Source organism: Emericellopsis atlantica, assembly GCF_019669845.1.
Source record: "Emericellopsis atlantica unplaced genomic scaffold F5Z01scaffold_49, whole genome shotgun sequence".
Classification (NCBI taxonomy): domain Eukaryota; kingdom Fungi; phylum Ascomycota; class Sordariomycetes; order Hypocreales; family Bionectriaceae; genus Emericellopsis; species Emericellopsis atlantica.
In genome coordinates, this window is record NW_025764751.1 from 1 (window position 1) to 21,888 (window position 21,888).

A 21,888-nucleotide genomic window follows, 5' to 3' on the forward strand; every position below is an offset into this window, starting at 1 on the left:
CAGGTTCTCACCCTTCCGGTGTTACCTTTTCACCGCTAACGGCAGAATCTCAATCGAGCCTAGCCCCGCTGTAAGGTAGGCTCATCATCACAATATGAAATATGACTTGGAATATCCAGACATGACCACACTGCGGAACTACGCACCAAACAAAGTGTCTCGATGATTTTATAGCATGGGGTTATTAAATCTTGTTTCTTTCTTGAGTGTCTAGTTCACGGCCGTTTATCAATACGTGTCGGCCGAGAGCATCATGATGAATCCCGTCAGCACTCCCAGCATAGCGCCGGCGACGACAAAGGCCGCCCATCTCTCGGCCCATATATCTTGCTGTCTGACGGCCCAGGTAACGCATCCGAGCGGCCAGAAGAAGCCCATGGCCATGGCCAGCCAATGCCCCTCGCTGAGCCCATGGTCCTCAGCCACCTGCAAATTGGCCGGATCACTGGCGTTAGAGTCTATCCAGGCATCTTCCATTGTGCGGAGCGAATCGGGGCTTGGGGGCGACGACCGCGATACATGATTGAGGGACTGGAACTGCGTCCGTAGCGTGGCGACCTCGGATGTCGTGAACCCCTGGCTCAGGAAGCGGTCGAAACCACGAGGGCGTGGTCGCGTGGAGGGAACTGGTGTGGAACGACTCATCGTCGTCGCAACGGGCGGCTTGTCTGCCCCCCGAGCTTCTGCCTCGAGCTCCTCCGGGGTGAGTGCATCGCCCAAGCCGCAGCTGATGTATGTCCTGTGCACGGGCTCGCCAACCTTCCGCTTGCCCTTTGGATCATGGTCGCGCTGGGTGTCTTCGCTGTCAGGCACGGAGATGGGTGTGATACAGGAGCTCAGAGCAGCCGTGTCTGGTAGCAGGCGGCCTTGGTGTATGAGGCGAAGGCGGGATTGCGTGTTGAGGCGCTCGCGCAAGATACGCTTCAGAGACAGGGGCGTCGCATTGTGCGGTTCGGGAACATCGAGATCAAGATCGGGATGCGACGTTGAGAACCGAACAGTCAATCGTAGAGGGCTAGTCATCGAAGCTACATCTTTGGATTGGAATGTAATCTGTGACGATATGCGTGGCTTGCGAGAGAACGAGGTCCGGTTTGAAGTTATGAAGCAGTTGACAGCAGTTGTAGGACATGCCTCCAAGTACAAGTACACAAGACGCCAGTGAAGGTGGGAGCTGCCTGGAAGCAAGGGCCTCACCGCCCGCCCTGCGACCGTCATCGCCCGGCAGAATCCTGCCCGACCATCAACATTTCCACCGCGCCGATCTGCTACCGCGTGTACGTTATCTACCTGGTAAAGGGTACCAAAGAACACAAATGCAATCATGATACTACGACGGTCCCGCTTTCTGAAGTGCTTTTACTGCGGGAAACAATCAGACTTCCGGTTTGATGGCACGCAACATCACTTTACGTGCAAACACTGCGATGCGCCAAACCACCTGGACAAGGTAGCAAACAACATGAAGTGCCTCCTTGCATGTGCGCAGGCTGACAACGAGTCAGAATGGACAGATCACCGACCCTCCGACCGCCATCCAGGACGACAGCGCGTACACGAACACTGTTTTTACCTCTACCACACCCATGAACGACAAATCCTCCGCAGACATCTTCTGCGCCACGTGCCAGAAGAACCAGCATCTCTTCGTCACGTCCCTGGCTCAGTACACGTCGAGCGATCCTGCAAACGACAGCGACTTTGGACTAGACAAGGAGTACTATCGATTTCGAAGGGGGCTGGAGAAGCGCTATCCGCAGGTGTGCGAGTCTTGTGCGAAGAATGTCGAACGGAAGATTAGGAACGCCGAATACACAGCCAAGACGGACCATCTCAGGAAAATGACGGAGAAGGGCCGGCAGGTCAGAACAATCTACGCACACAGAACGTGGTTAGACTACGTCGATGCGCTGGGTCGTTGGCTTTGGCGTTTAGGCCTAGGCTCGCATGTATTGTGGCACCTCTTGGGATCATTGGAACTCCTGGCGCAAAGTCCTGATGGAATGTCGAATCCAGACGGGGATGGTTGGCTAAAACATGGTGCCAGTGCCATTGTTCAGCATTTTGTGCGAGACCCCCTCGCCGACGGCGTGCTTCTTCAAGCCAGCTTAGCCATCAGCCTTGCGTCCGCATGGTGGAATCCCAAGTTTGTTCAGGTCAGTCGCGGCTTCACAAGACAACTGTCGGGACTAGGCCACTGGTACTTCTTCCAAGCTCTCATGTGCGGCATGCGGTTCGTGCTGCCGCTCTTGGACGTCAGCTCGCAAAGCCGCAGTGCCCAACTCTGCGTACATCTTGCCATGGCCAGCTTGACGATATTTGTCAGCATTCTGGCTTTGAGGTGCATCAGAACAGACATGACACCAATCTTTGGACAACATAAGCCGCCCGTGGCACCGACTAGTCAGCCAACGTCGGTCCAACATGAGGAACGCGAGGCCAGCCAATCCTTCGCCGAGACACTGGGCGCAGCTCTCGAGGAGACACCCAGAAGCGCTTTGCCTCCGGATGTGGACATGTCTGCCATTCGCGAATCTTCTCCCTTCGCAGCGAGCCCATCACGGCGGGGGTTAGTGGATGGATTTCAAGACGAAGATGCCATGGAATGGACACCAACAAGCGCACAGGCTTTACCAAGAGCTCTGAGAGAGTCACCTCGCGGCAATCACTCTGCTTTCGGCGCAGCTCCAACGGAAGAAGGGAGTCGCCCGTTCTACTTCAAAGTGCCAGAGGCGCCAACATGCCCCGCCAAAAAGGCCCGCCTTCCTGCTCGTCAGCCTGTCATTTGGGGCTCCAGCGGTGGTAATGAGTGGACGCAGAACAAGGGTGTTGATGCGACATCAAGGGCAAGTCCAATGGCCAGCCCTGCCGAGCAGCAATACACCCAGACGAGAGCGAATCGACCAAACGTAGACTTTGCGAATCCGAGATGGCATGCGCCGAGGGAAGGCGACGCGGAGGACGGCGAGCTGGCGGACCTGCTTGTTAAAGGTTTCAGCCTTGAGCCTGAGAAGAAAGGCGCAGGGACTAATAAGAGGTCGTGGCTGGGGCTTTGAGATCGTTGGAGCAGGGACGGAATGAATGACAAAGGGTCCTTGGACGGTCATATCATCAGCTTGACCACATTGTTTTACAGCATGAGAGCGCGGTGTTCAGAGAGGATGCATATATTTTGGGAAGACATGGCATGGGCAAGAGCTGGTTCAATCAATTTGGTGGTAATAGATGGCTGATGAATAACGCATTTGTACTGCTGCAAAATAGTAATGTCCCGTCGTAAATTGAATATCATCAAAAGGAGCCATTGGAGAGAATGGTATTTAATGTAGATAGGGTAGAAGAAGCACAAAACTTCAAAAGAAATTTAACCGCTGTGCGGCTGGCGGATCTCTCCCGCCGGGAATTGAACCCGGGTCTCAAGCGTGACAAGCTTGCATACTGACCACTATACTACGGAAGATGAGCGGTTGTGAACAACCGTTGTAGTGAGGCGCTGTGGAATGGAGGCTGTTCTTACGTGCTATATAGCCAACTCAGGCTCTCTACCTTTAGCCACATCGTCACTCGATCGAGCTCTCCCTGCGTGAATCAGTTCACCAAATCGAGACAACATCCATTGCGTAAACGAGACCAGAAGGCAGAACCACCAGCTATTGCCGCCCTCCCGTGAATGACATTAACCAATGTATCTGTACATGTAAATGCTCAGGCGCCGCTAGCAGATATGCACGCCTCTCAAACCGTTCGCACCTTTGTAAGTACTATGAAACAGGCCACGCCCCGGATGTAGCCTCAAGAATTTCTACAGTGCATGACAACCAAGCTCGCTCATGCCACCTCGGACAGTGAAAAGTAGGTCAGTACGCAGCCAGCATCACCTCGCAAACACCTTGATCACTCCGTCACCTCCTCCGCTCACAACCCACTTTCCATCCTGGCTCCAGACCACGGAGCAGACACCTTCACCTCGCATCAGCCGGTGCGCTGTCATTTCCTGTATACAAGTGCGCTTCTCGAGGTTCCAGAAGCGGAGCGACGCGTCGTGACCGCCAGAGACAAGCTCAAGGCCGTCTGGTGACAGCGAAAGGGACGATATGGCATCGGGGTGAGCTAGCATGTTGTAGGTGCATTGGCCTGCGAGCAAAGGTTAGCTGAGTTGAGGACATTCCTGAATCACACAGGGTACATACCACTGTTAGCATCGAAGAACCGGACGAAACGGTCTTCATGGCCGGTAATGATCGTGCCCTCGACGCCAGAGCGGCCCCCTCCGGTGGGACCACCCGCGTTGTTGTCATCATCAGACATGCCGCTGTGCGCCTGGTCCAATCCCACAGTCGTAGCGACAATGGTGTTGACGCCAGTACGCTTGGACCCGTCATACGTCTCCATGCTGTCCATATATCCCAATTGTTCACCTGTCCTTGTGTCGTAGACGATGACGGCAGCATCCGAGTAGGACACGATGAATGACTCGGCAGAGTTTCCTAGCGGTGAGATTGCCGTGGGACTGGCCGTGGATCCGTCGGGACGGACAATGTTGTGAATCAGTGTGTGGTTAAAGGGCGAGTTGGATGCCATGGTGGGCTGCGGTGTGCTGGAGAAGCCGCTTCCTGAGCTCATCGAGTTTCCACGCACGCGCCCGCCACGACCACTGACACCCCGATTCGCGCCAGGCTGCGGGGAGCCAAGTTGGGGAGGGCCCGTCACGGACCATAGCCGCACGGAGCCGTCAGCCGCACCGGATACCAGCAGCATGCGGTCGGCCGACCCGTGAGGACTCGAGGCGCCAAACACGGAACCAAGCGTGGCTGGCAAGACGCACAGAGCCCAGACCGCATCCGTGTGGCCCTCCAGCGTCGCCTTGGGATCCACCCGTCCTCGCTCCCAGACGCGGATCGTCGCATCTTGTCCACCGGAGAAGATCCAGCCATCACCTTGCGCGCGACCGCCCGCCGTGAAGTTGGGAGCGGGAGACCACGACGCCAGACAAAGAACGGCACCTGAATGGCCACGGTGGGTAAAGTTGGCCGTCACGTCGAGATCAGACGCCGAGTTCCAAGAACCATGTCCGTCAAGTCGCGGGATGTGGAAGCGCTTGATCATGCTGTCATCGCCCGCCGTGCAAATCTCTGGCTCGCCAGGGCTGCCGCCACCAGAAAATATGACAGTTCGGACGGCGTTCAGGTGACCACGAAGACCGTACCGCAGCTTGAAGTTGCCAATCTCAGCCTTTTGGGCGATGTTTGACTCATGCTCGGCACTCAGCCGCCGCGACATGGAGCTCTTGCGCCTGTGTTGGCCAGGAGCTTTGTTGGGAGACTTGGGCGGATTCTCAGCGTTCGGGAAGACATCAGTGTCAGGTCGATTGGACGGTATTTGGGCGCTGCCAGGTTCGGGGAACGTGCCCTCTGGAAATTCCCAGCCCTCAATGTCAGCTGAATGTTTCATGCTGCGCTTGTCTTTGTCCTCGGGGACGTCCGTAGCTGAGCCAGTGTCTGCATGTTCATCCACCACGCGGGTGGTGACCGAAACCGGACCGTTCCAATCGTTTGGGGTGCTCGACTCGACGTTGTAGACTGGGGCGGGCTGGTTGTCGTTACCGGAGCGCGTCATGGGCTGCGCTTGGGCATCGTTTCTTGAAGCAAAGGCATTCGGGTTTTGCTTGGAGCCAGCGTTTACGCCGTGGTTCACAGCTTGCTGCTGCTGCAATTGTTGCAGTTGCTGTTGGGTTTGCTGTCGCTCTACATCGTTCATGTAGTTCTGGGACCGTTGGTGCGCAGGATACTGCCGTTCCATGGCTTGGCCACCAGGGACAGACCCGAAATCTACCTCGCGCAGATCCTCGATAATCGGAAGCTGAGGTGACTCGCGAGGAGGTTGTGGGTTCGCGGGCGTGATCATAAGGTACATGAATTCGTTTTGGCATTGGTCGAGGAAATTCTTGAGGTCCTGGCGTTGGCCCTCGTCGTCGGGTCGGTCCAGTTCGATATCCTCCACACCGGGGATGACATGGGTTTCGGCGGTGGCTGCGCTTTTGTCAACAGGGCACACATTTGGATTTCGAGGGATCAACACGTACATTTGAGCTTGGCCTCAATCTGGGCAGCGCGATCGTTCTTTGCCGCAGCATCGGCATGGGCAGCATCCTCGCCCTTGATCTGCGCCGCCTGGTCCTTCACCTTGCGTTCGAGTATGTGCACGTATTTGCGCAGAGCCTTCTGGGTGGCGTCTGCGCGGCGCGCCTGACCCTCGAGATGTGCGATACGTCCTCTCATCTCCTGCCTCTCAATCTCCCAGGCATTGCGATCGCGTTCGTGACGGTGCCACTCTGTCTGCAAGAACCGCATGACGCCTTGCAGGGTGTACTCTGTGGCCGGGGGCTGGTTATGCCCGTGGCCGGCCATCTGTGACCCCATTCCGTCCAATTGGGCGCCCACACCGTTGCCAGTGATCGGGACCATTGCGATGCCTTTCAAACAAACGGACAATCACGCGGCGTCATACCCCGTCGATGACTTGCGCAGAGGAAAAGAGAGTTTGATTATTGGAAAGGAGCGATCGTAGACGCGCGAGGTATGGCGCGTTTCTCGTGTGATCGCGGGCGACACCCCAGGTCAAAGCTGGAATTGGTGGTCGCGAGACGGGAGGTGCAGCTCGATGGCTGAGGGCGATAGCTGCTGGGGAGGGGGGTATATGATCGAGTCGGCCGGACCGAGCAATCGGAGATGCGTTCAATTCTGCAGGTCACAATTTTGTGGTCATAATCGTCAAAACAGGGGTCGTCAAAGAAGCTTCGTTCGCAATCAAATCAGGCCTGATTGACAATGTTGGTCTTGCGAATGTGCAACTCCTGGAAACCGCAGCAGGTTGCTCCGATGTTTTGCCAGGCTGTCTGTAGACACCTACCCTATATCACTGCGCCCTGCGAAGCACATCGCGCTGTCATTCTTTGAAATGACCCCTTGGGTTGATTAAGTCCCAGAGGATCTGATACGAGAAATTGCTGCTTATAAAATAGTTTTAGTTTCACAGAAATCATAGACCGCTAGTGTTTGTGTTCTAGGTGGTTTGGGTTTTCACAACCTACTGCCCGGAAATCTCTCGAGATGAACGACAAATTTAGACACGCGACCTCAACAGCTTCCTTTTACCACAGACAAAACTTGAACACGCAACGGCACATTGTGCCCAAATCACGGCACAAACATTACCCTAACTGCTATAAGGGCGCAGTCCCAGCCAGGCACACATCAATGTCGTGTCACGCGAGACATGACATACACTCACTGCGTGATTAGCAATTCGTGGCAACGTCACAGCTCGCAAACCACGTTCCAAATCTTCATTCACCACTCATCTCGCGACCCTGCGCTTGGTCGCGATGACCGTACCGAGCTACGACGCGTCAATGGAAAGCCTGAATAGGCCAACTCGACCAAAGGCAGCACGACAACCCATGGGCGACACCTGAGCACAGCTGCCGCATATTGTTCATTCTGAGATCTTCCCGCTGTCCGGAATTGCATCGCAGCCGCGTGCGCGAGTGTGTCGAGGACATTTTGAACGAGCCAGCCGCGTGTATAAAGAACCACCACACAAGATCATCGCTCCCCAGAACAACGTGGAAGAATTGGAGGCAACGCCCCAAAACGAGCACGCGTGGGAGATCGCCTGTCTCACCACGAAGCACACATTCTTTCTCGCTGTTTCAGCTTCATTTTGATTTCGTTTCGGCGCTGGCTGTCAAATCAATTTCTCCTGATTCGCCGTTCGGCTTCGAAGTCATGCCTCAAGAACACCACATTCTCGCCGCAAGTTGGATGCATTGACGACCTGTCCCAGCACCAGCCACGGCTGCTCTTCCCTCCACTCGGAATTTCCTTCGAACGCAAACACAGCCACGCTATATGAACCCCTCAGGAAGTCCATAGTCGTGGTCCTTCGGGTCTTGCGCTGTCTTCATGTTGCTAGTGCCTCAGCTTCGAAAGCTCGACCAATTCGAAATGGAGGACGCTGTAAGGACTCGTCTCGCCACGACCGATCGAAATATCATGTGCATACTCCTCCACATAGCTTCCCTGGTTGAACACTACCATTGCAGCTTTCATAGTGCCAATCATTGGCATGGACCGACCGTGCGCCAAGTCCAAGCCCTGGATGGACCGGTCTCACACTCGAGCGAACCTCATGAAAGTACACGTACACTCGTCCTCAGGGTCCAGATTCGATGAGAGGAAGATCTGCGACACCAGTGATATTGTTTCGCAGGACGGCGTTGCTTTGCCGGGAATTGACTTTGCAAATGTGGCATGCGGGGAGACGACGTGGGTGCGAGAAAGAATCCTTCACATGTGACATTTCCCCGAGTAATGTTGACGCAGTAGCTTTGCTCGATCGCTGCTACGTTGCCCGATTTTGAAGACCCAGGCTGATGAAAGAAAGCTGCAGTACTGCGATGAGGGATCAAGGGGCCCTGGCCACAGTGTGCTGCGTACACCTTATGTACATACTGGAAGCTCATCCTCCACCTTGCAGCTGCGCATAATCGCCATTGTCAAGATCGGCCAGGACAGTGTTTGTTTGTCTCGTTTTATATTGCAAAAAGGGTGTCAAGTCCAGGAAAGACCCTGAATCCAGATTCCAGACCCTGCAGGCTGCGAGACTACAGTTGTCAGTGACTCCCCGGGGATGGGGGGTGGCACGGGCACAGCACAGGCGCCACGACGCCAAGAGCTCGCTAACAAGTCCCTGCCAAGATGGCGGCTGACAATAACTGCCAAGCGAGGGTAAATGTGGAGGGAGGGGAGTGATTGCCATGTGTCGAGTGTCGACACCCTCCGGCGTCCGGACACGCGCTACTCTATGATCGTTCATACCCAGAAGTCGGTGACTGATGGACTGGCGCATTGCGCCGATTTCTCGCGAGGAATAAGCTATGCGTTAAGCGGCAACAGCTACCTGATCTTCCAGGCGAGGACGAGAAGGCAACAGATGCACGCGCAAACGTTCACCAAAGCGCCAAATGCCCTGGAAGCATGAAGCAAGACAGATGTCGGACTGGGCGGGGTTCATACTCATACCGTCTATACAGCTGGACATCTCGGCCCACCCGCAATGATGCTGGGGACGGCATTGGCGGATCAGCCGAATTACGGGTCGACATTCCTCAGGCAAAGCTTCACAAACAGCTTTCAAAGTTTAACGCGGAGCATTGGTCACATTCAGGGTCCGCAGCTCAGCAAGCCTAGGGTGGCGCAGGCGGGGTATACTTAGCGTTTGGCATTGAATTGGCTCGTCTCAGCATGCGTATAAGTAACTTCTAGGGGTCCAGCTGTTCAACTTGTCGACAAGGTCAACCCCGATACACGCAAGCGAAAAAGCAGCATCATAGAGACAGGATACACTGGGTTGATCAAGTTCTTAAATGTACGACAGGTTGAATACAGTGGGCGTGGGATGTGTATAATTCAGCTGATTAAGGTTCATGAGGGTGTCGTTGCAACTTTGAGTTTTCGCGGGCACAAACTCAATCCCCTATATTCAAGAGACGAGGCCCCAGCCAGGGGATACAACTGATCTTGGGCAAGTGCATCTTGAGCATGGAACTGGATCTGGGCAATGTTACACTCTATAATCTCCGCTTTACGCCGCCATTTCCAAGTGACAGCAACGACACGCAGCTTGTATACGTGGTCGATAGGGATAGGGGGAGGTTCTTACCTCATTACATGTGACATTGTGGGCTGAGGGTGCTCAATTGCCATTCGGAACTCGGTACAGAAATAGAAAAAGGCGAGGCACCTGTCAATGCACCCTTTAGCACCGGACCAACCTTATTTTCGAACGGCAAGCTGGAGGCGGGTAGATATCTCCTATAGAATGGCCAGACGGGTTGAGCTTGCCATGAATAAGGATCATAGCACTGAATCTCTGACTGGTTCACGGGCACAGCACTGCAGACGTGCCAGATTCTCGAGTGGTCTCGATTTCTCGAGAATCGAATCGACCTTCAAGGACCAGACTGTGCAGGGTGGCACTAGGTGACTGTACCACAGGGAAGGCTTTCAAGCCACTGGACGGGACCTGACAATGACACTGGACGCCGACGAGGATATGGGCAAATCCCCAGACGTTATGGCCTGACCAACATGAATTCAGCATCGGGGCTTTCTGAATGCACATGTAAAGTAGTACGTTTCTATGCCGGGGATTATACTTTGCGTTCCGTTCCAGACCCCTTCAGCTACCTGCCCCGAAGCGAAGTTGGTCAGGGAGGATGCAAAGTGGATGCTCCCATGCCAATCTTCTTTCACTAGTGAGTGTTGCGCCAACACATCATAGACTTCTGCAAACGGTAGAAAAGAAGCATGCTGTCAGGTGGTTGTCACACGGAGGGGGTGACGGCTGGGTGTGAGCTTGAGATCTATAAATCCAACAGCACGCAGCCGTTCATGTACTAGTAGTTGGGAAAATCACCAGCACCTATTCGCTTTGATCTAACATTTGACACTCACTATGAGGAGCTTCAATCTCCCCCCCGAGGCCCCGTTCGGCTCGATGCCATCATGGACTCGCCATATCATCGTCACCATCTTTGGCGAGTTCTGCGGGACGTTTTTGTTCCTTTTCCTCTCCTTCTGTGGAGCACAGACGGCGTTGGACACGAATGATCCTCTGGATTCAGAGGCACCACTGCTCCCATTCAGTCTCATGTATATTGCCGCCTCCTTCGGCGCATCCCTAGCCCTCACCGTATGGGTGTTCTTCCGGGTCACGGGAGGAATGTTCAATCCCGCTGTGAGTATCCGTCTCAAATCCGCGAAACAATCTCTAACTGAACAATAAAGGTTACTTGGGCACTGATGCTTGCTAAAGTAGTGAAGCCGGTGGCCGGTTTGGCCATCATTGCCACGCAGCTCGTGGCAGCAATCGCAGCATCCGCCGTGGTCTCAGGGATCCTTCCGGGCCCGTTTACTGTGGGCAACAAGTTGAACAACGGAACAAGCATCGCTCAAGGTCTCTTTCTCGAGATGTTCATTACTACACCGCTTGTGCTGGCCGTGCTCTTCCTTGCCGTCGAGAAGCATCATGGTACCTATCTTGCGCCGGTGGCGATAGGCTTGGCCGCGTTCATCGCGCACATTGTAGGGACTCGCTACACGGGAACCTCAATCAACCCAGCGCGCTCCTTTGGCCCAGCTGTCATCACCAGCTTCCCAGGCTACCACTGGATCTTCTGGCTGGGACCACTGCTCGGGTCAACCCTCGCCTTTGCGGTATATGAGATACTGAAATGGTGCCGCTATGAGTACGTCAACCCGGGGCAAGATGCTATCGATCTTGAGGAGGCTGCGAGGGCACTTGAGGCTGCCAAGCTTGCCCACCAGACCTCGGGAACTGCGAGCCATGCTTCCCGGACATCCCCGCAAGGCGAGCGCCAGTGATGGAGGCCAGATACGGCATTCGAGAGTCTTGCACTGTACGTTCATGACCAGGGTATTACAAGCCCCGATGCTAACCTATCTCATCAGGTGGGGTTGAAGTGCCCCTTGACAGATGCTGCCAACCATACACAGTAACACTGTAATACCATTTGCGTCGTGGAAGAGGCCAGGAGGACAGTGTATTGAGTCATCGCGTCCTGCATTCGAGCGCGAGCGGTGATCATGCCATTGATATTTGTCATGCTCAGATTCTATGTCACCAATGGAAATAATCTCCAAGACAGTAGAGGTCAAATATTATTGTGAGACTTTTTAGACACAGAGTTCTTACGTTCAATTCACATTCGGTTCGAGGTAATTGTCAGCCTGCAACCATCCATGCTGGAACTGACATTCAGAGCGTGGACTCGCTTAAACCATCTCAATGATATCGTGAGACCCGTAGCAATGGAGTTTGGAGCGGACTCCGTGATGGATAGAAGAATCTTTAACACCGATGACTTTCAGAAAGAGCAAACCCAAGGCTTTCCAAGATAGAAAAAGTCCCAGAACTCAGAGGACTGTCTAGACCAGCACTTTGACCTCCCTAAAAGGGGGCACTTTGAATCTTAACCCGCTTGATGCTGCTGCAGGGTGGCGGAGATACTGCCGAATCCAGCTGCTATCAATCGCTCACACTTCAGCGGGCCGACATGTGCAGGTCATGCATGAGCCTCAGACCTTACGATAACCCCTGCTTTGGAAACCCCGCGTTCTTCAGATGGACTGCCGGATTGAGGCTTGCCTCTTGAACGGATCCAGCCGTGGAGCCTCGGATGCAATACTCTATAATACATCTGATCTAAGGGTGTTCAACACGGCCGAAGGGATGAACTGGCATCAAACTGGCATGAGGCTTCCTTGTCACTCAGCAATTAGACACCGATCCTTTTCCAAGAGTCTCATATACTGGCAGACATTTCTAAGTAACTACAAGGTCATCCGCCTCGAGGTCCGACTGAGGACAGATTCCGTGCATCTTTACACCTGTAGTTCGATGATCTCATGTCTGTACGTTCCAAGGTTTTCGAACTCCAGACTCAAATGCTCGGTAGTAGTATCTCTGGGCTCCCGAAAAACAGGATGCTAGTGGTGTTGAGATCCTGGGAGCTGAATCAAGCCCTGCACTTACAAGCCCACGCTCCAGTCGACAACCATTGTCGTCGGCCCGTAGCTGATGCATCGGACACATATGTCACGCACAATGGCAGGGGCTTTCTCACACACTCTCCGACACCTTCGTATTGAAGTTGCCATGTCAACCCCGCTTCACGGACGTGCTGCAGCCGAGGCGGCACATTATTGGGCATGAAACGATAGTTCCAACGTCTGTTACCTCTTGACTGTCAACCCCTGTCGGTTGATCGGAAGAAACCCAAACTGGGCGGCTCCATCTTCTGAACTTCCATATTGAGCCACGTGTAGTAGAGTCTTCGCTGTCAACTGATCTTTCTTGCCCCTGCTTGCAGTGACCCTCTCTGCACGTCGGCTCGGGCTGAATGCAGTGTCATGTACATGTAAGAAGAGTACTTGTATACCATCATACAGCCAAGGCCGGGCTCCGACGAAAAGGCTCCTGCCACATGTGGTTCCTCTGACCCTCCAGCATTATCGCCGCCTCCATGTCCTCAGTGCTCGCTTAACTAAATCCGTGTACTCGGTTCGTCCCAGTCACCATGAAGCTGCTTGTCTGCTCATAGACGCCGTAAGAGTTAGACGTACATGCGCCAGCTGGATGATGCTCGGAAACGTCTCAATCCAGCTCGAAGCTTGCTGACCAAGGCCCTATGCCCATTTCAGTATTGCTATTAGCTATGATACTGGAGCCAGCTCCCATCATAGAGGAACCTGAGCGTGGTGCGCCCCTCTCGAGAGGCGGAACTTGGTAGAGCAGCCGCGCCTGTGGCGCCTGTCCGTTTTTTCGAGGGGTGAGCTTGCATGAAATGATGCAGTGTGTGTTCTCTAGTGAGGTGGGCTATGCAGCAGATGCAGACATTGTTACAGTCGGCAATTGTTTGGTTGCCCCTAGCTTTCCGTGTAGATGCCTATCTCAAGGACGACGCCAGACGAATGACAAGATTCGTCTAAATCTTGGCGTGCAACTGCCGATACTATCAATTGGCAGTGGCGAGGAAGGTACCAAGGAGCAGAAAAACACCCGCACGAAAGGTTTTCACCGTATGGGCTGAGGATGTATGCTTGATTCCCCAGCCGGCAGCCGCTTCAAGGAGGGGCGGAACGTGGCTCGACCCTCGGGGATATTCCATGGCTGGTGTACATATCAGGCACGTTCCCGCCACGCGGTAATGCAGATTGATCTTCCTCTCCAAAACTCCCCGGTTTGAAGTTAAATTAGCTTCACAATGCTTCTATTTTGGATGCTTCTACTCTTCGTGGCGACATTACCCACGGCTCTTTGTCAAGGGACACCGGATGTGGCCGCGGTCTTGGACGAATATCCCAAATGTGCTGTAAGTGAGAATCCTTCAACGACACGGGCCTTCACTAACCTGCTTCAACAGCAAGGTTGTATCGTTGATGCATTCTTCTCGGGCATATGCGGGCCAACGGACTGGTTGTGTATTTGCACGGACCAGGATTTCCAAGGGCTGGCCATGTCTTGCGTCGCGAAATCATGCACTATCCCGGAAACCCTGAGTATGGCTCTGTTATCTCCTCTGTTAGAACATCACTGACAATACAGACACACAGAATATCACGGCCACCAATTGCTTCGCTCCGGTCCGGGACAACTCCCACCAGCACGTGGTTTTGACCATTGCCATGGTCACAATGTCCGCCGTGTTTTTCTCCATTCGGTTTTTCTACAAGATCTTTCTACGAATTGGATTCGGCCTCGACGACTACCTGATACTAGCTAGCTTCCTCGTCACTATCCCCTCTGCTTATATCACGCTTGCTGGTACAACGAAGCACGGTCTCGGGAGAGACATCTGGACAGTCTCCCATGAGAACATCAACACCATGCTCAAGTACTTCTATAGTTCGGTGAGCCTTTACTTTCTAGAGGCTGGCCTCATCAAGCTGAGCTTCATCGCCTTCTACGTACGCATTTTCCCTCGAAAACCAACGCAGCGTCTCTTGTGGGGGACATTCTGGTTCACAGCCGTTTGGACCCTGGTCTACATCATCGTCGGTATCTTTCAATGCCGACCTATACGCTACTTTTGGCTGCAATGGGACGGCTTGCATGAAGGCAAGTGCATAAATGGCAACAGGCTTGCATGGTCCCACGCAGCGATCAACATTACGCTTGATCTATGGATGCTTGCCATCCCACTGTGGGAGTTGCGGTCCTTGCAGCTGCACTGGAAAAAGAAGGTTGGCGTGGCAATCATGTTTTGTGTCGGAACTTTGTGAGTGCCTTAGCTCCTGTCAAGCAATAGCCTTTTGCTGACACGCCTGTACAGTGTCACTGTCGTGAGCATCATGCGATTAAAGAGCCTCGTGCATTTCGCTGCCACAATCAACGCCACTTGGGAGATCCACGGTATCTCCTTTTGGTCGACTATTGAAGTCTGTGTTGGCATTGCATGTGCTTGTCTACCGAGTGTGCGCCTGCTGCTCGTCAAACTCTTTCCTGTGCTGTCTGGCACAAGGCGCGCCACGGCGTATTACGAGGACCAAAGCGGTGGAAGCGCAAAGCGATCCAGTGGTCGGAGAAGCAGGGGCCTTGCCATCGTCATCGCAGATCAAGAGAGAGGCGGGAGCATGCCATCCTCGGCGAGCTCCGCTGGGGAAACGTGGGTGGATTCCAAAAGGGGCATTGTTTACCACCAGACATTTACCGTCAAGTACAGCGAGAATGACGAGGTGAGCCTGGTACCGATGGCTCATCTGGATAGCAATGGGAGACGGAGGTACTAGCAAATGAGCATCCAAGTCGAAGATGGTGCACAGTTATTTGATGTCCTCAGTCACGTAAACGACTTCAACTTTAGAGTGAACTCCGGACGCGGAGAGGCATGGTGAATTGTCACAACAAGTCGACGATTACGGCCTTGAAGAACAGTGCTGCTCGCATATCGGTGCATTATTAGGTACTAAAGTACTGAACACTATCGAATGCAGCGAAGCTCTGGACGTCGTCGATACACGAAGTGTGAGAGATGTCTCCGTTGTGTCGCAGCTGTGTTTGTGATCACCACTTGTTCCCGTCCGGTCTCATTGACTGCGGGGGTCACTGACCTAGCTGAGGAGGGTGTGATGTGCGAAAGGGGCATCGTTGCAGGACACAGCTCCCTCCTCCCATCGACCAATAATTGCAAAAGACACACCATGGACGTCTCGGGTTGGCCTCATATCTGGGTCTTCTGCACTGGGTGGGTTGCAATGTTCGATGTGAACATGTTCCAACTGACAGTGTGATGCCTCTGAGGGGGTCGTCGGCACGTAAACTGGATGAGTGCTTCGTCAGGGCCGTCTGCATTGTGAATGAATGATGACTCAGTCGCGAACGAATGTCCGCGACACTCAGGCAAATGTTGCTGCAGGTTAGAAGAACATTAGAATTCGACAAGACGCAACATCTCCTCTGTAATTCAAGTCCTGGTGGCTCCATCGACAATGGTTTGACACTTGGCTGGGAGCCCTTGATTCCAGGAGTAGTTTTGGGTACGACCGCACTTTGAGTGACTGTGAGCGACTGAATGAACAAAAAGCGCAACTTGCCTCCCCGGAACGGCTTAAGAGTTCTTCTTGATAATGTAGGCAGGCTCGTACTGGCCGACAGGCGATTCGTCCGTCGTTCCGTTCCAACAGTACCGGTCAAAGCACTGGCTGCAGCCGCGAGGCGGATTTTCCCCTGCTTTCCACCAGCTACGGCTCATGATAGCACAAGCGACACACGTGGGCCACTCGGCGTCAACGGTCCCGTTCCCCTGGGTTGCACCGTTGAAGCCATTGAGAATGATCGCGTCGCGCTCATTATCTGAATAGACCAGATCAAAAGTTGACACGTTGCTATGCGTCGTATACGGAGCATTCGGGATATAGAAGATGAGGGGCGGGACAGTTTGATTATCAGTGAGGGTGAAATTGGTGGCATTGCAGCCAAAGAGTGTAGGGCGCTGGTTGAGGCCCAGGTTGATGAAGGTCTCTGCGGAGGGCACGGGGGGGAACAAGGTGTTGTTTCCAATGTCCGACATGGACCGGTTGTACGACGCTCGCAGGGAGGTCCCATTGGGCCAGTTCGTCTTCGTATCAGCAGAGGAGTCAATAGCGAATATGATATCAACGGACCGCGCTGGTTGGATCAAAGGATGCAGCGGTATGTTCTGACCATCCTCGCCGCCGTCGACAAGAGACAGCTGGTCCTCTTTGGCATTCGAGTTATTGGAAGTCGGGTTCCACCCGAAGAAGGGGTTAGGCGCGTAATTTGCAACGTCATTCTCCTGCTCGTTGAAGTTTTGAAGAAGCTCTTCGATCGCGTTGGCCACAAATGATGCGATGCTGCTTTCATTCCCCGCGCCGCTAAAATTGGCGAGCATAACCGCGTTGAAAAGAGAAGACGATGTGCCCATCACGAAACCTAGCTGATCAAACCCCCGGACGCAGTCTCCTTTGGACGATATGGTGCCATTGGTGAAGTTGGAGGCGAGCCATTCAAGGGGCGCAAATCCGTACGTGGTGTCATCCCATGATCCCAGTTCAAAGGGGTTGAACTCGTATATAGTCGCATTCGGGGCTGCGACAAGCTCGCCAGTCCTCCGGCCATCTGCGACGAGTATGGGGCAAGGCGTTGAGCCATTCTCGAAGTTGGAGGTGTTCGCAATGGAGGAAAATGTGTATGCTTCCCCTCCGTCGGGCGTTCCGACAAGCTGATAGGATAGGGCACGACCCCAATAGTCCGTGATCGAGGTATCCCAGCCGGCGGCTTTGCTGTCAACCGCTTCTAGTATATCTTTCCAGTAGTTGACCGTGTTCAGGATTCCGATGCCACCTTCCTTCGGTCCCTTGAAGATGGATTGATCAAATTGCCAAAGGCCTGTACCTTTTCGCCCTCGCTGAAGGGAAGGAATGGTGGAAAAGTTGTTGGCGAACATAGATCCGACCAGCCAGCCACCTCCGGACAGACCCGCGAGGTAAGTGGTGGACTGTAGTAGGCCACTGACACTTGAATTGTCGTTGTTGCGTGAGTCAGCAGCAGAGATAAAGCCAGCGCCATTCATGAGAGCGCGATAACCCCCGCCGGAGGCTGCAATGCCAATGTTTGGGATGGCGGTGAAGTTATCCCCAGCCTGACGAAAGAACGATCCAACATTGAAATCGGTGATGTTGGCCTTTTCAAGAAACCGACGCATAGGTGCTACGGTGATATTCCGGCGACGGGATAGCCATTGTGACTCGTCATCAGAGAGATTGTTGGCAAGACGTACTGTTGGTTTCGTCTTGGGACAGTCAACCACCTCTGGTGCATATCCGCCGCTTGGGGAGTTTGGGAGCGCACGTTCGACCAGCAGCCCCAGACCAACCTGGATGAGCAGGGAGCTGAAGAGCAAAGAGAGAAGGGTAGTTTGCATCATTTCGGGATGTATAAGAATCTGACCCCGTCATGGAGGACAATCACGTCGAGCAAGGATGATCTGGACGTCTCAGACTGCAGCACATGAACCGCTCCCGTGATCCTCTATATGCATGTCCAAGCACGCGGAACCCGCGGATGCGTGACGAAAGAGTATGACGGAGGCATGGGGCTCAGCATTGGCTAGCCTTACGGTCTATGTACCGTGGCCGGCAGAGGCTGCCGAAAATCAAGAATACATGTATTCATCGACGTGAGGGCTGGACTTTGTCCCATATACTTCGCACCAGAGGCGTGGCCAAGCGAGCGTTGCGAGCGATACGAAAAGTCGAGAAACATCGACTCCGCTATTGCTTGCTTGCTCTTGACAGAAGAGTTTGTGGTGGTGAAATGTTGAGAGACATCTTGTCAGTTGACACAAAAGGGCTTTCAGCCTCCCCGGATTGGGTGCCTTGCATCGCACATGTGTGTAGTTTATGACGAATGCAGGTGAAGCATTTACATCTCCTCTATCCACTGCAGCGCAGACTCGGACGGATGTTGGAGAGGAGGGAAAAGCTGCAGCAGCATTGGATCCACTCCTGAAGTCTGCAACGCGGCAGGTGCTAAGGCGGGCAATCACTCGCGTCTAGGGCACTATGACGACACCTACCCTCAAATTCGTTTACCCCACCTTACCCTGCACGGAATTGGATCTTCCTCACATTCCTCATCCCGCTGCTGATGAAATTGACCTTCACAACAACCAAGCAATCCAGCAACCACAGCATCATACCACAATTCTTCGGAAGCAATCATGTCCGGACGCATCCCAACATCGACCTCGGTCATTGAGTCGGCAGTCATTGAGGCGCCTTTCAGCAACGTCTGGCACCTGCTCAAGCTCCAGGACTTTGCCAAATTTTACAGTGCTTTGGACAAGAGCGAGTGGGTCAAGGGCGCATCGCCAGACACTGACATTGTCAAATGGAGCTTCAAAGACGGAACCGTCCTCGAGGTGAAGCAGGAGGAGCACTCTGTATGACTATTCACTCTGCGAACCCGCCAATCTGGCCCTGACTTTTTCCCAGACAATCGACCACTACATCACTTACAGTGTCATTTCGTCCCAGCCCGCCATTAGCTACTCGTCGGTCGTCAGCACAGTCAGAGCCTATCCCATCACTTCCGGCAGCCACGCAGGCCACACCTTTGTTACCTGGAGCGGCAACTTCTCAAGTGACGCCGATGCTGGCAAGTTCCCATGTCCCTTACACGATTCGTTACTCACAACATAATCCTAGGTGTCATTGAGGATGCCAAGTTCAAGCGCCGCGAGGCCCTTGCGGATCTCGCCAAGGCTGTCTCGAAGAAGTAAGGTAACAAGGGAATGCGAAGACTGTGTCTCACAGAATGTCCTACTTTGAGAACACGCGCGTACAAGTATTGTCAATGAGCATGCACGCCTTTTACGGTTCTTGTGCCTTCCGCTAATAATCGAGTCACTATCAATTCACGATACTAATATCAACCGCCCCAGAACACATGACCTGCCGTGATATGCTGGATCGTCAGGTTCGTCACGCGTAAGTTTGCGGTCCCTGTGGGAAAACTTGCCAGATACACTGCGCTGGTCATTATTTCATTTCTTTGCGACTTCGCTCTTTGCTGCGAGTCCTGTATGGAAACCACCGTCTTCTCCCCGGAATAAACAACCCCCTTCGCTGGAAGCAGAACCGTTGCCAACGACAATCGCTGGGTTGCTCACTGCGAACTCTCTCACGGACTCGGTCGCACCCTTCTCCACCACTTGGGGTGTCGGCTGTGAGCTTCGTACATTACGGCATGAAGCTCAATTGGAGTCATGGAAACGAGACTGATGGTAGCATCGGCAGCATGCACGACATTTATCTATCAGAGCTTACGCATGGATCTGGCGCAGAGTGTTCGAGGCAAAGGCTCCGGAGCCTGCAGCAGACCTGGACGTGGGGTTAAAGATCCCAGGCGAGCTGCAAGTCAACACGAACCATGGACACAACGGTGATGTCCGTTCGCGAGGATACTGTGCGTGGTTGGTCATATGTTCCTGCAGCAATGTGGCACCGACTCCGATAAACGGACTGAGGATTGAGGAGAAGTTTGCTGCCCTGTGAATTGACGCTGTGGATCGACCCACGATCTCCTCCCCGACAGTAAGCGGCGAAGCGCAGTCGTGCAGTTCTACCAATCTGTCCATGATGACTTGCGACAGGACAACTCAAACTAAAGATCTTGTCCATGTCTTCTTGTCTTCAAAGTTCCCTTGCAGCAAATACCCTCAGAATGTCTCCAAAAGTCTTCATCGTTACCGGCGCCAGCAAGGGCCTCGGCGCAGCCATTACCCAGCGTCTGCTCAGCCAATCTCACAAGGTTGTCGTTGTCGCAAGATCTGAAGAGCCATTGCAGGCTCTCAAGAGAGCGCACCCTGACCGGGTGGAATACGTCGCAGGCGATATGACAGACACAGCGGTATCACACCTGTCGGTCCCAAACGATGGTGATATGCTGACTGAAACTCAATAGATTGCTGGCAGAATCGTCGACGCTGCGGTCAAGGCCTTCGGCCAGATTGATGGCCTCATTATCAACCACAGCGTACTTTCTCCTCAGAGACTTTCTGATGTCCCGCTCGAACAGTTCCGGCACATCTACGACGTCAACGTGTTCAGCCAGCTTGCAATTGTGAGGCATCCTGGAGCTTTTGTGAAATTATGGAAACCGCTGACGCCTTAAAGGCACAAGCTGCCCTCGCAGAGATTAAAAAGAGCAAAGGGACCATTCTTTCTGTATCAACGGGCGCTGTGAACATGTCCTTCGCCGCGTGGGGATCCTACGCTTCTTCCAAGTCAGCCGTCAATGTCCTCTCCGCTCACCTTGCGGTCGAGGAGCCAGATATCACCACCATTGCCATTGATCCAGGTCTGATGGACACCGACATGCAAGCAACGATTCGCTCTGAAGGCAAGGCTAGCATGAGCCAATCTCAGCACGACATGTTTGTCGGATTCCTTGATCAAGGCGCACTCATGAAGCCAGAGCAGCCAGGCAATGTGATCGCCGCGTTCGTGGCTGAGCCTTCGAAGGAGCTCAGTGGGAAATTCTTGCCGTAAGTATCCCAGAAACCCGAGTGACTGGCAGATAGTGATTATATCGCAGCTGGAACGCGGAAGAGCTGGCCAAGTACCAGTAGGGGCGTCACACACAGCATCCAGGCAGGCCGATTCGCCATCCGAGACTCTGCGTCAGCAACCACTGCGTATGTGGCATCGACTCTACGACAGTTTGCAACGAGCATGTACAGGCTCGATCCTCTAATAAGCGCTTGTCTGTGGACGAAACATACTTTGTCAATTCACTGGCTGCTGGCGCCTTTGTCGTAGCAGTGGCGAGCGCAAGACCTGCAGCCTTTTCAATGAATTGTTTCCAGGTGATCGTTTGTTAGGAAAAGGAAAGCAGTCAACCAAAATTCCATGGCATGTAAAGGAATAGTCAAGAAAATTTGGCAAAGAGCAACATCTTCACCAAATTCCGCATTGTGGCACCATCTGGTGAAAAGCAAGCAAGCGTAGCAGGCCAGAACATCCAGCAATGACAGAGAAATGGACGTCCATGCATGCGGATTTTTCAGAATTTTGTAGTTTATACTGCCATTCTAATAAGATGTTATTTAAAGACCTACGTGGATGAACGGCACGATGGCTTCTGTGGGGAAGCTCACTGTTAGAATGCTTGATACCCCGGGTAGCTAATGGCGGGGGGGGGGGGGGGGGGGGGGGGGGGGGGGGGGGGGGGGGGGGGGGGGGGGGGGGGGGGGGGGGGGGGGGGGGGGGGGGGGGGGCG

At 53.7% G+C, this 21,888-nt stretch overlaps 8 protein-coding genes and 1 non-coding gene across 9 annotated transcripts; 5 read left to right on the forward strand and 4 right to left on the reverse strand.

Moving 5' to 3' along the window:
* Positions 1-228: 228 nt before the first annotated feature.
* Positions 229-1,023, reverse strand: F5Z01DRAFT_640843 (DUF2407 C-terminal domain-containing protein; the record flags this gene model as incomplete). The annotated part of the gene is made up of 1 exon (XM_046262543.1): positions 229-1,023. One exon carries the CDS (start codon positions 1,021-1,023, stop codon positions 229-231), a length of 795 nt encoding a protein of 264 aa, XP_046113712.1.
* Positions 1,024-1,227: 204 nt separating this feature from the next.
* Positions 1,228-3,093, forward strand: F5Z01DRAFT_440944 (Ima1 N-terminal domain-containing protein). The gene is made up of 2 exons (XM_046259770.1): positions 1,228-1,450; positions 1,506-3,093. Exons 1-2 carry the CDS (start codon positions 1,325-1,327, stop codon positions 3,054-3,056), a joined length of 1,677 nt encoding a protein of 558 aa, XP_046113713.1. The 5' UTR covers positions 1,228-1,324; the 3' UTR covers positions 3,057-3,093.
* A 295-nt stretch (positions 3,094-3,388) lies between these two features.
* On the reverse strand, positions 3,389-3,460 carry F5Z01DRAFT_t102. The gene has a single exon. It is a non-coding gene; the product is annotated as a tRNA-Asp (tRNA).
* On the reverse strand, positions 3,454-6,945 carry F5Z01DRAFT_740486 (WD40-repeat-containing domain protein). Its single transcript, XM_046266842.1, has 3 exons — positions 6,083-6,945; positions 4,191-6,029; positions 3,454-4,134 (listed from the first exon to the last, which is right to left on the reverse strand). Exons 1-3 carry the CDS (start codon positions 6,462-6,464, stop codon positions 3,875-3,877), a joined length of 2,481 nt encoding a protein of 826 aa, XP_046113714.1. The 5' UTR covers positions 6,465-6,945; the 3' UTR covers positions 3,454-3,874.
* Positions 6,946-10,560: 3,615 nt separating this feature from the next.
* F5Z01DRAFT_630958 (aquaporin-like protein) lies at positions 10,561-11,447 on the forward strand (the record flags this gene model as incomplete). The annotated part of the gene is made up of 2 exons (XM_046261758.1): positions 10,561-10,800; positions 10,851-11,447. The coding sequence occupies 2 exons, from the start codon at positions 10,561-10,563 to the stop codon at positions 11,445-11,447; spliced, it is 837 nt and encodes a 278-aa protein (XP_046113715.1).
* Positions 11,448-13,849: 2,402 nt separating this feature from the next.
* F5Z01DRAFT_696138 (CFEM domain-containing protein) lies at positions 13,850-16,033 on the forward strand (the record flags this gene model as incomplete). The annotated part of the gene is made up of 5 exons (XM_046266277.1): positions 13,850-13,957; positions 14,009-14,144; positions 14,191-14,863; positions 14,918-15,320; positions 15,449-16,033. The coding sequence occupies 5 exons, from the start codon at positions 13,850-13,852 to the stop codon at positions 15,545-15,547; spliced, it is 1,419 nt and encodes a 472-aa protein (XP_046113716.1). The 3' UTR covers positions 15,548-16,033.
* Positions 15,897-18,082, reverse strand: F5Z01DRAFT_441023 (lysophospholipase). The gene is made up of 2 exons (XM_046259771.1): positions 16,179-18,082; positions 15,897-15,904 (listed from the first exon to the last, which is right to left on the reverse strand). Exon 1 carries the CDS (start codon positions 18,029-18,031, stop codon positions 16,193-16,195), a length of 1,839 nt encoding a protein of 612 aa, XP_046113717.1. The 5' UTR covers positions 18,032-18,082; the 3' UTR covers positions 15,897-15,904; positions 16,179-16,192.
* Positions 18,083-18,566: 484 nt separating this feature from the next.
* On the forward strand, positions 18,567-19,837 carry F5Z01DRAFT_441053 (uncharacterized protein). Its single transcript, XM_046259772.1, has 3 exons — positions 18,567-19,048; positions 19,101-19,263; positions 19,314-19,837. Exons 1-3 carry the CDS (start codon positions 18,827-18,829, stop codon positions 19,385-19,387), a joined length of 459 nt encoding a protein of 152 aa, XP_046113718.1. The 5' UTR covers positions 18,567-18,826; the 3' UTR covers positions 19,388-19,837.
* Positions 19,838-20,331: 494 nt separating this feature from the next.
* F5Z01DRAFT_678377 (uncharacterized protein) lies at positions 20,332-21,238 on the forward strand (the record flags this gene model as incomplete). Its single annotated transcript, XM_046265437.1, has 4 exons — positions 20,332-20,517; positions 20,572-20,730; positions 20,784-21,154; positions 21,205-21,238. The coding sequence occupies 4 exons, from the start codon at positions 20,332-20,334 to the stop codon at positions 21,236-21,238; spliced, it is 750 nt and encodes a 249-aa protein (XP_046113719.1).
* Between the last annotated feature and the right edge of the window lie 650 nt (positions 21,239-21,888).